At 34.8% G+C, this 13,890-nt stretch overlaps 1 protein-coding gene and 2 pseudogenes across 6 annotated transcripts in view; 2 read left to right on the top strand and 1 right to left on the bottom strand.

The window, feature by feature from the left end:
• DENND4C (DENN domain containing 4C) overlaps positions 1 to 13,890 on the bottom strand; it is a 96,360-nt gene that overhangs the window by 49,612 nt on the left and 32,858 nt on the right. For all 6 annotated transcript variants that reach the window (XM_019750356.3, XM_019750354.3, XM_019750357.3 and 3 more), the window contains 6 exons: positions 12,523 to 12,761; positions 10,893 to 10,959; positions 9,785 to 9,843; positions 8,778 to 8,922; positions 4,165 to 4,340; positions 242 to 342 (listed from right to left, as the gene is read on the bottom strand). In XM_019750356.3, the coding sequence (XP_019605915.3) occupies positions 242 to 342; positions 4,165 to 4,340; positions 8,778 to 8,922; positions 9,785 to 9,843; positions 10,893 to 10,959; positions 12,523 to 12,761 (787 nt within the window). The remainder of the gene's footprint in view (positions 1 to 241; positions 343 to 4,164; positions 4,341 to 8,777; positions 8,923 to 9,784; positions 9,844 to 10,892; positions 10,960 to 12,522; positions 12,762 to 13,890) is intronic.
• On the top strand, positions 5,822 to 8,148 carry LOC109457441 (cleavage and polyadenylation specificity factor subunit 5 pseudogene; annotated as a pseudogene).
• On the top strand, positions 8,068 to 8,177 carry LOC141571442 (small nucleolar RNA U13; annotated as a pseudogene).

The raw sequence follows: 13,890 nt of genomic DNA, 5'->3' as shown, positions 1-13,890 counted from the left end.
TTGTGACTTCCTGAAGTTCCTCTCTCCATGAATGGAAAGGGATCTTTGGCAGGGGCCAGCAGAGATGCTCAAGCAGATAGGGCACAGACAACATGCTCAAAAAATCCTATTAATTTCTTGTTATTGGAATTTTATTTTGTAATGAGACTCCTTTTAAGCAGAGAAAAATTATGTTTAAATTTAAGAAGAATTTTCTCATATACATTCTTTCATTAAATATATTCCTTTTCCTCACATTTACCTGAAGATAGCTGGGGATACAATTTCTTCAAGGTGCTAAGAAGATTTTTGCATGGCTTTTTGGGAAGCTGCTTCCAGTTCATGCTCTTCTTTTCATCGGATCTATTAAACAAAAACATAACTAATAAAATCTCTCATAATCTGTTTTTACTTAAACAAAATTCTCATGCCAAACTAAAAAAGAAAATGGAAAGGGTGTTTTCACTAAAATTACAACAACTGATATAGACAGTCTGAATAAGTAGTTTTTCAAGTTCTCTTTTGATTTCAAGCTAATAACAAAAATCTTCGTAATTCCCTAAAATAATATATACTGAAAAAAATGTGTATAGTGTTTTCCCCTGGAACAAGCTATATATTTTTAATTTGGTCATCTCACACTAACCCTCCAACAAAGATTTTCAATGTTGGAGTTATGAATACAACACTGAAGTCTTGCTTCAAAAGTTATATTTTAGAATTACAGTATTTTAACTGTCAAACTTAATTGACTTGAAACTTCATTCTACCTGTTAGAAGCCAATCTCAACAAATATCGAGTCAGTGACATACAGAGCATGTTCTGACCACAATTCAACTAAGTTAGCATTTATGAAAAAAATGGCCAGAGTTAATACAAGAAATTTAAAAAATACACAAGGATTGTACATAATGTGATTGCTTATAGCCAAAAAATTGAAGAGAATCTACAAACTAAAAGAATTCAACTAAATTGCTGGGCAGCAGACCACTACATAAAAATCAGTAACACTACTATACCCCAGCAACTAACGGGCAGAAATTTTAATTAAAAATACCATTTACAGTAGTGATAAAAACCCTACGGTACTTAGGATTAAGCAAGTCTAACAAAAGATGTGCATGGGCTTTACAAGAAAACTGCAAAGTTTATTGAAAATTTTTAAAAAGACCTATGAAGTAAAATACCACATCCACAGGTAGGGAAACTTTATGTGAAAAAGATGTCACTTGTCCCCAAATTAATCTATAAACTCAATAGAATTCTAACCAAAATCACAACATAATTTTTTGCAGAACAAGCTGATGTAGTAAAATTCATATCAAAGGAGCAAAGGACCAAATAAATCAAAACAATTTTAAAGAACAGGGTTGTAAAGGGACTTGTCATTTCACATCACAACTTTCTTTAACCATGTTATTAAGATACAATTCATGTAGTACACAATTCACCCATCTGAAGTGTACAATTTGATGAATTTTAGTATATTCAGAGTTGTGTAACCACCACCACAATTTTAGAGTATTTTCATCACCTCAAAAAGAAACCCTGCCTCTCCTGAGTCATTCACTCCCAATTCCCCCATTCTCCCATGGCAATCAACCACTAACCTATTTTCTGTCTACAGATTTGCCTTGGATATTTCAGATAAATGGGATCACATAAAGTTTCTTAGCATATTTTCAAGGTTCATCCATGTTGTAGACAACATAATTTTAAAGTCATTAAGATAGTATTACACTGGCAAGAAGCTCAAACAGAGCAAAGGAACAGAATAATAAGCCCAGATATCCACACAAATACAGAAATTGGTATGTAACGGTGTTGACAATGAAGACCAGTTGGTAAGAAATGAACTGAGTATTCAATAAACAGTGCATGTGACAACTGCTTATCCCTGTGAAAAAAATAAAATGGTATTTCTATGTCATATCATATACTAGTATCAAGTTCAGTTTAATTAAAGACCTACATGAGAAAAGCAAAACCTTACAACTTTAAGAATACCCAAGATAGTATTATTTCATGACCTCAAGGAAGAGAATTCTATATACAAGATCCAAAAAACAGCAATCCATAAAGAATAACTGATAAATTTGATCAATTAAAATAAATTTAAGCTTCTGTTCATCAAAAGACACGATAAATAGAATGAAAAGACAAGTCAGTGTGGGAGAAGCTATTTGTAATGCATATAACAGACCAAGAATTAATTCCAGATTACATAGAGAACTGATACAAATAAAAAGAAAAACACAAACAACGTAACAGGAAAATTTACCCCCAAAAAAGGGAAAATTCAATTCACAAGGGAAAGGGCAAAATGAAATTAAATGCCCCATTTGCAACTAATTAGAGAAATGTGAAGTAAAGCCACAGTAAGATCCCATTACCATCAAATCAGCAAAAATTTCTGACTATAACAAGTACTGGCAAAGATATGAAACAAAGAGAACTCTCACTTGCTGCTGAAGAGAGGTAAACCTGGAAGAGTAATGTGGCATCAGCAAAGCCTACCGAGAAACACTGGTTCTTTAAGGTATATGCTTCAGAGGAATTCTTGCCCACGTGCTCAAAGAAATATGCACAATAATGATCACAGCAGCCTTGTTCATAATTGCAAAATTCAAGGTACAATCTAAATATCCATCAACACTGATAAACACTGAAACTGAAGTAGAACTACATGTACCAGCATGGATGAAATCACAAAGAATGCCAAGAAATAAAGCAAGCCACAGAAAACTACACAAACATAACTTTTTAAAGTATACAAAGTATCAGAGTAATACATATTTCTAAAAACACCTGGAAATAATAAATACCAAATTCAAGATAGTGGTTAACCAAGAGCAAAATATGTTTTAGAAGACTATCCAGAGGTTTCAGATTTATTGATAATATTCTATTTTTTAATCTGGTAGTTATTTACATTATTCTCTATAAGTCTTGGGTATCTACAATACTTCATAATTCTTTAAGTACAACTGAGCAAAGAATTCAAAGTTATTTTAGAAAACAATGTTTTGATCAATAGAAATTTTATAGAAGTCATTTAAAACTAGACAAAATTAAGAATCTCCATAATATTATTTTATTTACAATAGTAAATAAAATAAGGCAAACATCTAAGTTACAACTTCATAAATAATCATTTCCAAAAGCACCACAACGTATACAACCCTGACCTAACGGTTTCTCAGGGATAGCAGCTGAAAAACAACAAAATGCGTGCTGTAAGAAATATTTAGTGCAGGCCAAGTGGTTCATTATTTACAGGCTGTAAATAAATCTAAATATACATAGTAAAGAGCTACCACAATTATACAGTTTCAAAATACAATGGGAGATCCTTTTCAAAATTATTTTTTAAGTTATAGCAAATATTTTCTTCCTTCCTTAAGTTATTCCTTTGGTTCCCAATCATTTCTATTGCTGTGACCACTGAAGTCTCACCCCAAATTCTATTCATTTATTGCTAATCACAAACAGTAAAGAATAAAAGTACTCCAGGGCCTGGAAGTTGACACCAACACTAGGAAATTTTCAATATGTATTACCTTTTCCCATTTTAGAAGGCGTGGGAACTGTGGAAGGGTTTGTTCTAACGCATCCATCAGAGATGCTTCTTTTATTAACACGGTACTCTCTGGACCCTCGGTTACACCCCTGCTGTACATATTTATAACCTCCAGTAAAACAAACTATGACTAATTTTTAATATCAATTTCTCTGCAATATAATAGATCCTTATAAAATTCAAATCTTGACAACTAAGGAAATGACATAATATTACCCTATATTGTGACAAACTCAAATAGGTAAACCGTTTTTAAAAGGTTACATATGGATTTTGAATTAAACCTAAAAAGTATATCATCTCTTACGCTCTGAAAGCAGTGTTTAACCTTCTTTTTCAATCCATATTCTTTTATGATAAACATAAATATCCTCTACCTGCCTTTAACATTAGTATCCAAATATAAAGTATTATAATGTACAACATGTTCTTTTTCAAACCACACAGCTTCCCAGAATTCTGAAACTTTGCCCTGGTTGTAATTCACTGATGAAGATACAGTAACAACTTTTAAAAATAGCATATTTCTAGATGCTTTCAAAGGCCTGTAACTATATATGAGGAAAAACGTAAATGGGAAATGAAACAAAAAGAACCAACTTACACATATAACATGTTTGTATCCAAGTCAATGCAAACCACATCCTGTGGTGGGTCATGAAGGTCAAAATACCGTGAGTCAACTCCAACTATGAACGGTACAGGTGCACTCAGCACAGCCGCCACGGAGAGCGGACACAGGGGAATATATGGGCACTGCCACTGAAATGGAAAGATCATCTGGAGAAAAAGTTTAAAATTAGCCAAATTTTAAATTTGCAATAAAATTATGTAATTAACTAGTATCACTGAAAGGGAACGTAAGAAGCAGTTAAGTCTACTTTCTTTTACCTTAAATGTCATTCCAAAAACTAAATGACTATAAAATATTACTAAGCAATACTATGAACCAATGTAATTAAAATCTTTAAGCATGACAATGGTCACAAGCACAGTAAAAACGCTAACAGTTATTTGCATGTCAATTATTCTAATGTTTACACAAAACCCACATTCTGTTTTATGGAAAAAGTCAAAGACAGAGAATGGCCTTAAATATTATGAAACAAACTCAACATGTTCTTTAACTCTTATGCATTTCATCCATCCATTAATTCTCAAAATAACCTTGATTAAAATCCAACTAACAGTACCAAGGAATAAAAAAAAATTTAAATGCTTCTTTGGGGAATAGTAATAGTCAAATGAAAATTTCAACTGAAAAATTTCCTAACTACTCAAATAAACATAAAATGATCCAACTTCAGTGAAGCTTGGCATCTTAAAAATATTAGTCAATGGTGTCTGGATGGCTCAGCTGGTTACAGCACGAGCACTGAACAACAGGGTTGCTGGTTCGATTCCCACATGGACCAGTGAACTGCACCCTCCACAACGACATTGAAGACAACGAGCTGCCGCTGAGCTCCCGGAGGGGCAGCAGGACGGTTCAGTTGGTTAGAGCGCGAGCTCTCAACAACAAGGTTGCAGGTTCAATTCCCACATGGGATGATGGGCTGCGCCCCCCCCCCCCCACCCGCAACTAAGATTGAAAACAGCGACTGGACTTGGAGCTGAGCTGCGCCCTCCGCAACTAGACTGAATGACAACGACTAATGGGTCCGGGAAAAATACACTGTTCCCCATATTCCCCAATAAAAATAAATAAATAAAAAATAAAAATAAAACTACTAGTCAATATCAAACATACCCGAAGAATCTACCAGCTTTCCTTCACAAAGCTCTACCTTAACTGTATCCCATATGCTTTTCTTTTTTTTTAAAAAGGACACGGTTTGTTAACTAAAAATCCAGATTAAAATTTTAACAATCAGTTAATACTCAAATTTTCATCCCTGATAAATTTTTCCTCTCCTATAAAAAAACCTTTGCTGTCTTTCAAGGTCTAGTTCAATTCTTATCCATCATCACTCACCCCAAAGAAATGCCTATAACATTTACTACCACTGCCAGTTATTCCAGAGTTATTCAGAATTGGGATTTTATCTTCATTTATTTACTCATCAAATATTTGAACACTGAATAGGTGCCAAGCACTGTTCTAGATGATGGAGCATAACAGTGAATAAAACAAAGATCCCTGCCCTCACGGGGTTTGCAGTCTAGCATAAGAGTCAGCAAGCTTTTTCTGTAGAAGATAGGACATGTTGTAGGATTTGTGAGCCATATTATTTCTGTCACCAATACTTAACTCTGTCTTCATGCATGAAAGCAGTCACAAGTAATGTGTAAATAAATGGCCTATGTCCCAGTAAAACTTTACAAAAACAGGTGGAAGGCCGGATTTGACTTGCAGGCCATAGTTTGACAACACCTAGTCTAGCAGGAAGAGACAGAAAATACACAGAAAACATAATAAATGAAATATATACCATGTCAGAATCTGCTAAGGGTTACAGAAAAATGAAATATTAAAGCCAGGTAAAGAGGATCGGAGTTCAGAAGAGGAGAAAGGGAAAGCAGGTTGTATTATTAAATAGGCCAAACAGGGTAGGCCTCATTAAGAGACAACTGAACTAAAACCTGAAGAAACTGAGGGATTTTGCTAAAGTGGGTATCTAGAAGAGCGCTTCAAAGAGAACAGCTAGAGCAAAGGCCTTCAGACACTGTGGCCTGATGTTTCAGGGGTAGCAAGGAGTCCAGTGTGGCCAGAGCAGAGTAAAGAAGGGGGAGAGTAGCAGAAAATGAGATCAGAGAGCAGGACAGAGCCACTCACACAGAACCTTGCAAGGACTTCAGATTTCCTTCCAGGAGAACGGATTATCTCCCATTCAATGAAAGGTGTGTTACACCTGCAACTATGTAAGAAATTTTAGAACAAAACTATCTAACAGCAAAATAGGACCCCCTTGTCTTCACCTTTGACTTTTGCAGTGCAATCATAAATAGGGTCGTTTTTACAAAAATACTCATTGGTTTCATCAATTTTTGCTATAAGGCTCCATTAACTCTTTGATGTTCTTTGATACTCAAATTACTCTCCTTTTAAAGAATTTATCTTGTCACCATTCTTCTCAATTTTCTCTTCTTTAAATTGCCTAACTGCCAAATCCTCATTTATCAGGATTTTGTATGCAATTCAGGCAGCTCTCCAACATCAGTTACATAAATTCCATGTAATCCTGCATTTTTTATAAAATTTTCAATTTCATGTTGCAACTTTTTCCACGTGTTTTTGCACTATATATTGCTGAAATCAATCAAGAGACTGGGCCAAAAAGATTCTGACAAAGGGGCATGGACAAACACTAATGTTTATAGGAAGGAGTATTTGAGTGGGAACTTGCTAAAACTGCTCAGTTCATTAACAAATATTTTCATGTAATAACAACTTACGCTTTCACATGCAACTGTGAAGGCTTGGGAAATTAATATATAATGAGGTTCTTTGCCTCCCATAAATCATCTCATATGTTATTATTGTTTCCAGTCCTAGAAGCATTTTTCTGACCAGATTTAAGATCTTGGAGACAGATCCCATTTGTTGATTTAAGTTGTTGTTGAAGTGCTTACTTCATGCTACGTAAACACTTGTACATTATCCTATTTCACAATCACTTAGAATTTTCTATACATTACTGGCTCACAATGATTAAAAGTTAAAACTGGACTCTCTCACGTTAGTGGCAGACGGCAGCTGCTGAGTGGGACACAGAGAACCACTGCTAGCACTGGGAAAGTCTCCCTGACTCCCAGTTTCAGCTCTCCAGCACGTCCATGGTGCTGCCCAATTGCTCAGACCGGCTGGGGGCGGCAGGGGGGGGTGGTCAACCAGCATGGCAACAAGTACATCCAGCAGACCAAGCCCCTCACTTTGGAGCGCACTATCAACTTGTACCCTCTTACCAAGTATACATTTTGAACAAAAGAGCCTCTCTCTGAGGACAGCTCTTTTGCAGCCAGATTTCAGTGCATGAGGGAGGAACTTGATAAAACTGGATTGAGGAGGACCGTAGAAGATCTGATTGTACACGGGCACTGGCTACCCCATGTGCTACTGTTGCAGCTGGGAACAACGTCCTTCAAATTACCTGGTGGTGAACTTAACCCAGGAGAATATGAAGTTGAAGAACTAAATCGCTTAATGACAGAAATACTGGGTCGTCAAGATGGTGTCCTGCAAGACTGGGTCACTGACAACTGCACTGGGAACTGGTGGAGACCAAATTTTCAACCTTCCCAGTAACCTCCTCAGTATCCCTATATTCCTGCACATATTACAAAACCCAAGGAACATCATAAGTTGTTTTTGGTCCAACTTCAGGAGAAAGCCTTGTTTGAAGTCCCTAAAAATTATAAGTTTGTAGCTGCACCACTGTTTGCATTATATGACAGATATGAACCATCATTTCTAGTCTCCCTGAGCTTTTGAGCAGGTTCAAATTTATATACAACTGAATTCCTGCCCAGTGGAGAAGTAAAGAATAAACATGGTAGAAAAGTTTAAATCCTTTTGTAGTTCATAAGTGTAATAATTGGGTATTTAACGTTCTTGTGTGGAGGGAGATGTGCCTCCCACAAACCTTGTTACAACATCAGTACATTACCCGTCTGACGTGGGAAAAAAAAAAAAAAAAAAAACAGAAAAGAAAAGTTTTCTTGGTTTTATCTCTTTCCCAGTCCTTTAATTGCTACTACTTTCTATTGTTTGAACAGTGAAGTTAATAGGAAGAATTAGACAGTGGTGTAAATACATGTGATAATGTTTAATTTGCTTTTGTTTCGACTCAGACATTTTCATACAACATTAAAGTGAATTTCAATTTGGTTTTTTTTTCATGTCACATTAAACTTGTAAAATTCTAAAAAAAAGAACAAAAAAATTAAAATTGGGAGAAAGTAACTGTGTAATTTATTTCCATTAATTGTAGGGCCGCTGAAATTGGCCAGAACCTCTCATTTAATACAGTAAGTTTCATTCACAAGTTTTATTATTATGTAATCATATAGATTCTCTAAAGACCTCTAAAATATGAAAAACGAAACATTAAAAATTGAAATTTTCTCTCAAGTAGAGAACGTTTCTCTTTGCCACCCAGTTATTTTTATGTTAAACTTTTATTGATAATTTCAAAGTGGCTTTCGTTGAAGGAAATTTCCCTTTAGTGTAAAAATTCTATCACTAATTCTGTACAAAAAGGAAAATTCTATACTTACAGCTACAACAGCTTCAGCTACTCCCGTCAGTACAGCGGGCCTAAGAGAATGCAGCAGAATCTTACTCTCAAGTAAAACAAAGAGCAGCAGTGTTGCACAGTTCTCAGGACCAAGATTCATTAACAAGGTGCTAAAGTTGGCTCCACTAGAGAGAGAGAAAAAAGAGATGATTATGGATTATGATTATTTTGCAAAAACATGTTAAGATTTGCGTATTATCTCCTAGATATTAATAGACTGAGAATCCAGTGTTAATTTCAAGTCCTGATTTAATTATCACTGAAAAGTAGCAAATCTAACGAGACAGTCTAACAGAATGATTTAAACTCATCCTTTGGTAACAAAGGGGTATTTATCAGGAAAGGTTTCCCTGAGATCAATGATATGAGCTGAGCTCAAAAGAACAGAGGTAAGAGTTGGGGGGTGGGGGGGTGGTACAATATATACAAAGGCTTGTCAGGTTCAAGAAATTGAAATAACCCTGTTATGACTAAAGCATAGTAAGGGAGAAAGTGAAAAAAGTAAGAGATCATGCTGGAAGAGAAATGACATAATTATATCTGCATCCTTCTGCATTCTCAAAAGGATACACTGGCTGCAGTGTGAATACAGAACTGAAGGAAGACAAAAGCAAAGGGTATCAGTTAAGAGGTACTTAAGTAGCCCAGGTGAGAGGTCACGCAGCCTGGACTAGTGATGCAGATAAAGAGAAGCGAATAGATTCATGACATTTTAGGAGGTTAAAATCAGTTCACCTTGAACATTTAATAGTGAATTGGTATGGGGAGGGGAAATGAGAGGAAAAGGAAGGTAGGTATTCCCTACAACTCTTAAATATTCCATTTATTAAATGGCCCCACCATCCAACCCGCTATAAAGTTAGAAACATTAAGGCTATCCTTACATAGTTTGTGAAAATAGCACTTTCTTATCTTAACCCTTAAAATGTTTTAAAGCATTCTGTTCCCAGTAAATAAATATATCATTTTAGAAAAATAATGATTTACCTTAATGGTAAAGGTGTGGAAACTGGCTGTGATAATATTAACGCATCATGGACTGATAGCTTAAAAAAACAGAAAAAAAGATAAATTAACCAAACCAATTTCTAAAACCTAAGTATTTGGATCAAGGGAAAAATGGAAAATACTTTAATGTGCAGACTAACACAACAGTTTTGGAAACATGTACTAAGATATAAAACAACAGCTATATTTACTTGGAGGTACTGTATCCTTTTTAATTAAATTGTTAATTCAACTGAATTTTAATTCAGTTAATTGGTTAAAATACAGTTATTTAAAAATTATGGAATAATTGCTTTTTAAAAGCCTCAAATTTATTTACTCTACACACTGGTAAGCACTTGGAAGTTACTTGATATATATTAACAGTTGCTGAACAGAAGTACATTCAAGATTAACAATATTTGACTTAATGCTACCATATCACATAATATAATGTTGATAACATCTTAGAAAAATATTTCCACCTGCTTGCTTCTCAGTGCTACTCAAAGTGCCAGTCTGCAAACTGTTATTGGTCCAGGAAGAGATAATATATAAATGGAGAGCAAGCCCTTTAGAAACTTTTATGGCAATCTGACACTGTTCGCACATCCAAGTACGCGATGAGTGAACTCATGGGGTATACAGATCTCACATGGCAAGTTGTGTATGTCACAAGCTGTATACTTACATAGGTCTGCCAGTGATTGGAAATAAAAAGAAACTAGTCCTTTAACATAGTCTGAAAAGCACTATTACTATTTCACTTTCGCCCTCCAACCATAATGCATTTCATATTTAATATTAGTCTCTCCAAAATTAAAAACATGCCCAAACACAATTCTAAGTTTCAAGTTATTAAAATTAGCTACATAAAGGCCATGCATGGACCAATGCTGATAATGTCATGAGCCAGACATTATTCCAATTCTGTACACACCAAATTCAAAAAACTCAGTACAAAAGGATGTTCAATAAAGATATAAAATACAAGAAATTCAAGGACTTTATGAATGCATATTGCTCCACCTCAAACCTAAAAAGCACAGAATCCACTCTATAATAATAAATATATGCAGGGTTCCCCTCAAATATACTTTTTGATTACCTGTACAAGAATTCTTGGTCTTTGTGGTGAAGGAAAAGGGATGTTTTGCATAAAATGTGAAATGTGCCTAGAAAAATTTTGAAATAAAGGTAATTACTTTTCTAAAATTCTTCAACAATTTTAACAAATCTAAAATATCATTCCAAATTTGACGAAGCCACTTACCTAAAACTTAAGCTAAATAAATTTACTCAGGGTAAATAAATGTACTCAACCTACCAAACTTCTGAAATGCACAATGTATTTGCTGATTAAAAGTCCATATTAATATATCCTGTTATCACCAGAAAAATAACAGTAACAAAAATAGAGTTTTCATGAGAGAAGCTAATTTTTATTGCCATGGTTATCAGTACCAATATGGGGACAAACTAACTGTGATATAATAAATTACAACTAATATAGAATTTAAGCCTAATAATTAAAAATTAATCAAATATGAATTTAGTTAATATGATTCTTTTACTATAACTTAGGGCAAACATTTACCCTCTCCATTTCTCTACTTATAAATAATGCTTCTTAAGTTTATCCAAAGTTTTGACCTCTTAGGAGCCACTAAAATGCAATACTACTTCAACTGAGAAAAACAAATCAATCACATACACTGATTTTATTTTCAGGAACTAGTCACAGAAACTTAATTTTTCAAAAAGTTGGTAACATGTCACTAACATTAAATTTTACTTCAAACAATTTTAAGTTAATCTGACAGCTGAAAGTTAAATCTAGAATTATGAACTATTAGATTGACATACCAAGAGTAAAACACAAAAGTTGAAACCACATTTCTATACCAAGTTGTGATAAGTTTATGCACAGTACCTTATATTTTTTAAAGTTGGTTTTGAACAGCATTATTTTAAAACCTGCAGATAATTACCTCCAACTTATCCACTAAACAACTATGTTTTGCTGGTACTCTTTCTACTGTAATGTGAGATTTTTCAAACTGTAAGAAAAATCTATGTTTATGCATGCTATAATACATTTCCACAAAACTCTTGACACCTCTTGGTTTGTTAGCAGGGTATATAAATTATTTCTTCTAATAAACAAAAGTCGTTGTGCCACTAGAAGCCAGAAAAATGTGGTTTAAAAAAAGACAGCGGTTCCACATAGATTTTTCTTGCTCACGATTTCCATGACAAAGGGAATTATAAATCAAAGGAAAAACATGCAGAATTCTGTCAATGCTAAAACCAAAACTTCACTTTTAACATCAATTAACTCACCCTTATTAGTTTCTAGATCAGTTTAGAGGTGTTTTACAGTTAGAACTTGGAATGGACACTTGTATGGGTGTGTGTGTGTGTGTGTGTGTGTGTGTGTGTGTGTGTATCAGCACCTATTTTTCACTTGGTTATTAGAGAATGATCAAAAGAACAAACACAATACAACACATATGAGTTCCTTCCTCAGCTGAATTCTCAAAAGATTATTATTTGATCATCCTCACCACCACTCCTCAATTTTAAATTCACAATTACTCAAATGAAGAAGGGAGAAAGTAAAAACTAGAGTGACTGTGACTCTTCTTCTAACTTTGCTGCTTCAAGCCAGGTAAACAATGAAATGTATATATACACCCAGTTTTTCCACCAGACATCTCTTTAATCATTATACATACTTTTCAATGGGAAGAGGATGTGGTCCAGACACAGAAAGTTTGTAGATAAACATGAGAAATTTTCTAAAAGCTTCAAAAAAAGGCCAGTGTGAGAGTAAACAAATGCATTTGTTTGAATTGATGGATTTGGAGACCATTTTTCTCTCCACAGGTGTCAACAGGCCCAGCTGCATAAGCTGTTTCTCTGTTAGAAGTTCACAAGAGTAAGGCTCATAAAACTGGATGGCAGCTCCATATACCTACAGAGCAACAGAATTCCATTATAAGATTTGAGGTTTTTTTAAATTAATTTATCTTTTTCTCTTATTTCACAGAAATATTTGCTTAGAGTGCATATGACAGATAAATGGAAAGTAAAATCTCAACATTGCTCATGGGAATATAAAAATGGTGCGCCTGCTGTGGAAAACAGTTAAACAAAGTTCACCTCCAAAAATGAACAAAGAATTACCATATGGTACAGCAATTCCACTCCTAGGTATACAGGTATCCCCCGCTTTCTGAATGCTCTTATTATACCATATAGCTTTTACGAAAGACCTACACTGCACCTGTTTACACTAACAGAAATAAATCCAAAGGGGATTTTCACTTTTATGAAGAAAGGTTGAAAAGCGAAAACAGCGCTCAGCATTTGCTTTGCAGCCAGCGTCATAGACGCTACATGCACCCAGCAGCCAGAGTAGCACCACCACGCCCCTTCCCCAGCATCTCCACATCAAGGGGCCATACTGTGAACGTGTCTGTGAGCATCTGTGCTTTATCTGAATTTAGTTTGTGCTTCTATTAGCAAGATGTGTCCTAAGGTATCAGAAAAGCCTAACAGCTTGTAAGGGTGTTAAGCTTAACATAAAACTGGACATAATTAAGCATTTGATTATGAATTAAATAAAGGCATCCTAAGTATGAACTTGCCTGGTCCACCATTTGTACTATTTACATGCAGAGACAAAGAATCTTGAAAGCTGCCCAAGTTACTATTGGTTCTGCTAGTAGCAAAGTGGTCTCCCTTAGTTGGAATGCACAATGGATAAAATCGAAAGTCTACTGCTTGAGTGGATTGATGTGTGTACAAAATGGGGTGTGTATTTAGCATGTCACTCCTGCTTTTAGTATATGTTAGTGTTATTTTAGGCTTTGTGTGTTATTTGATATGGTTTGGTAGGTTATTTTGGGGATATGAGCATGCTAAAAAAAATTTCTACATAAATTCACAGTAATTGTTTCTTCGCTTTACACTATTGTGGCTTGCAAAAACAATCCATAGGAATGTTCTGTTTTCGGAGAGTGGGAGAAACCTGTATACCCAAAAGAATTCAAAACAGCAACTCAAACAGATATTTGTACACCAGTGTTCATAGCGGCATT

Source organism: Rhinolophus sinicus, chromosome 16 (genome assembly GCF_057876585.1).
Source record: "Rhinolophus sinicus isolate RSI-liver-muscle chromosome 16, RSI-T2T, whole genome shotgun sequence".
Lineage (NCBI taxonomy): Eukaryota > Metazoa > Chordata > Mammalia > Chiroptera > Rhinolophidae > Rhinolophus > Rhinolophus sinicus.
This window is presented reverse-complemented; position numbering and strand designations above follow the sequence as displayed.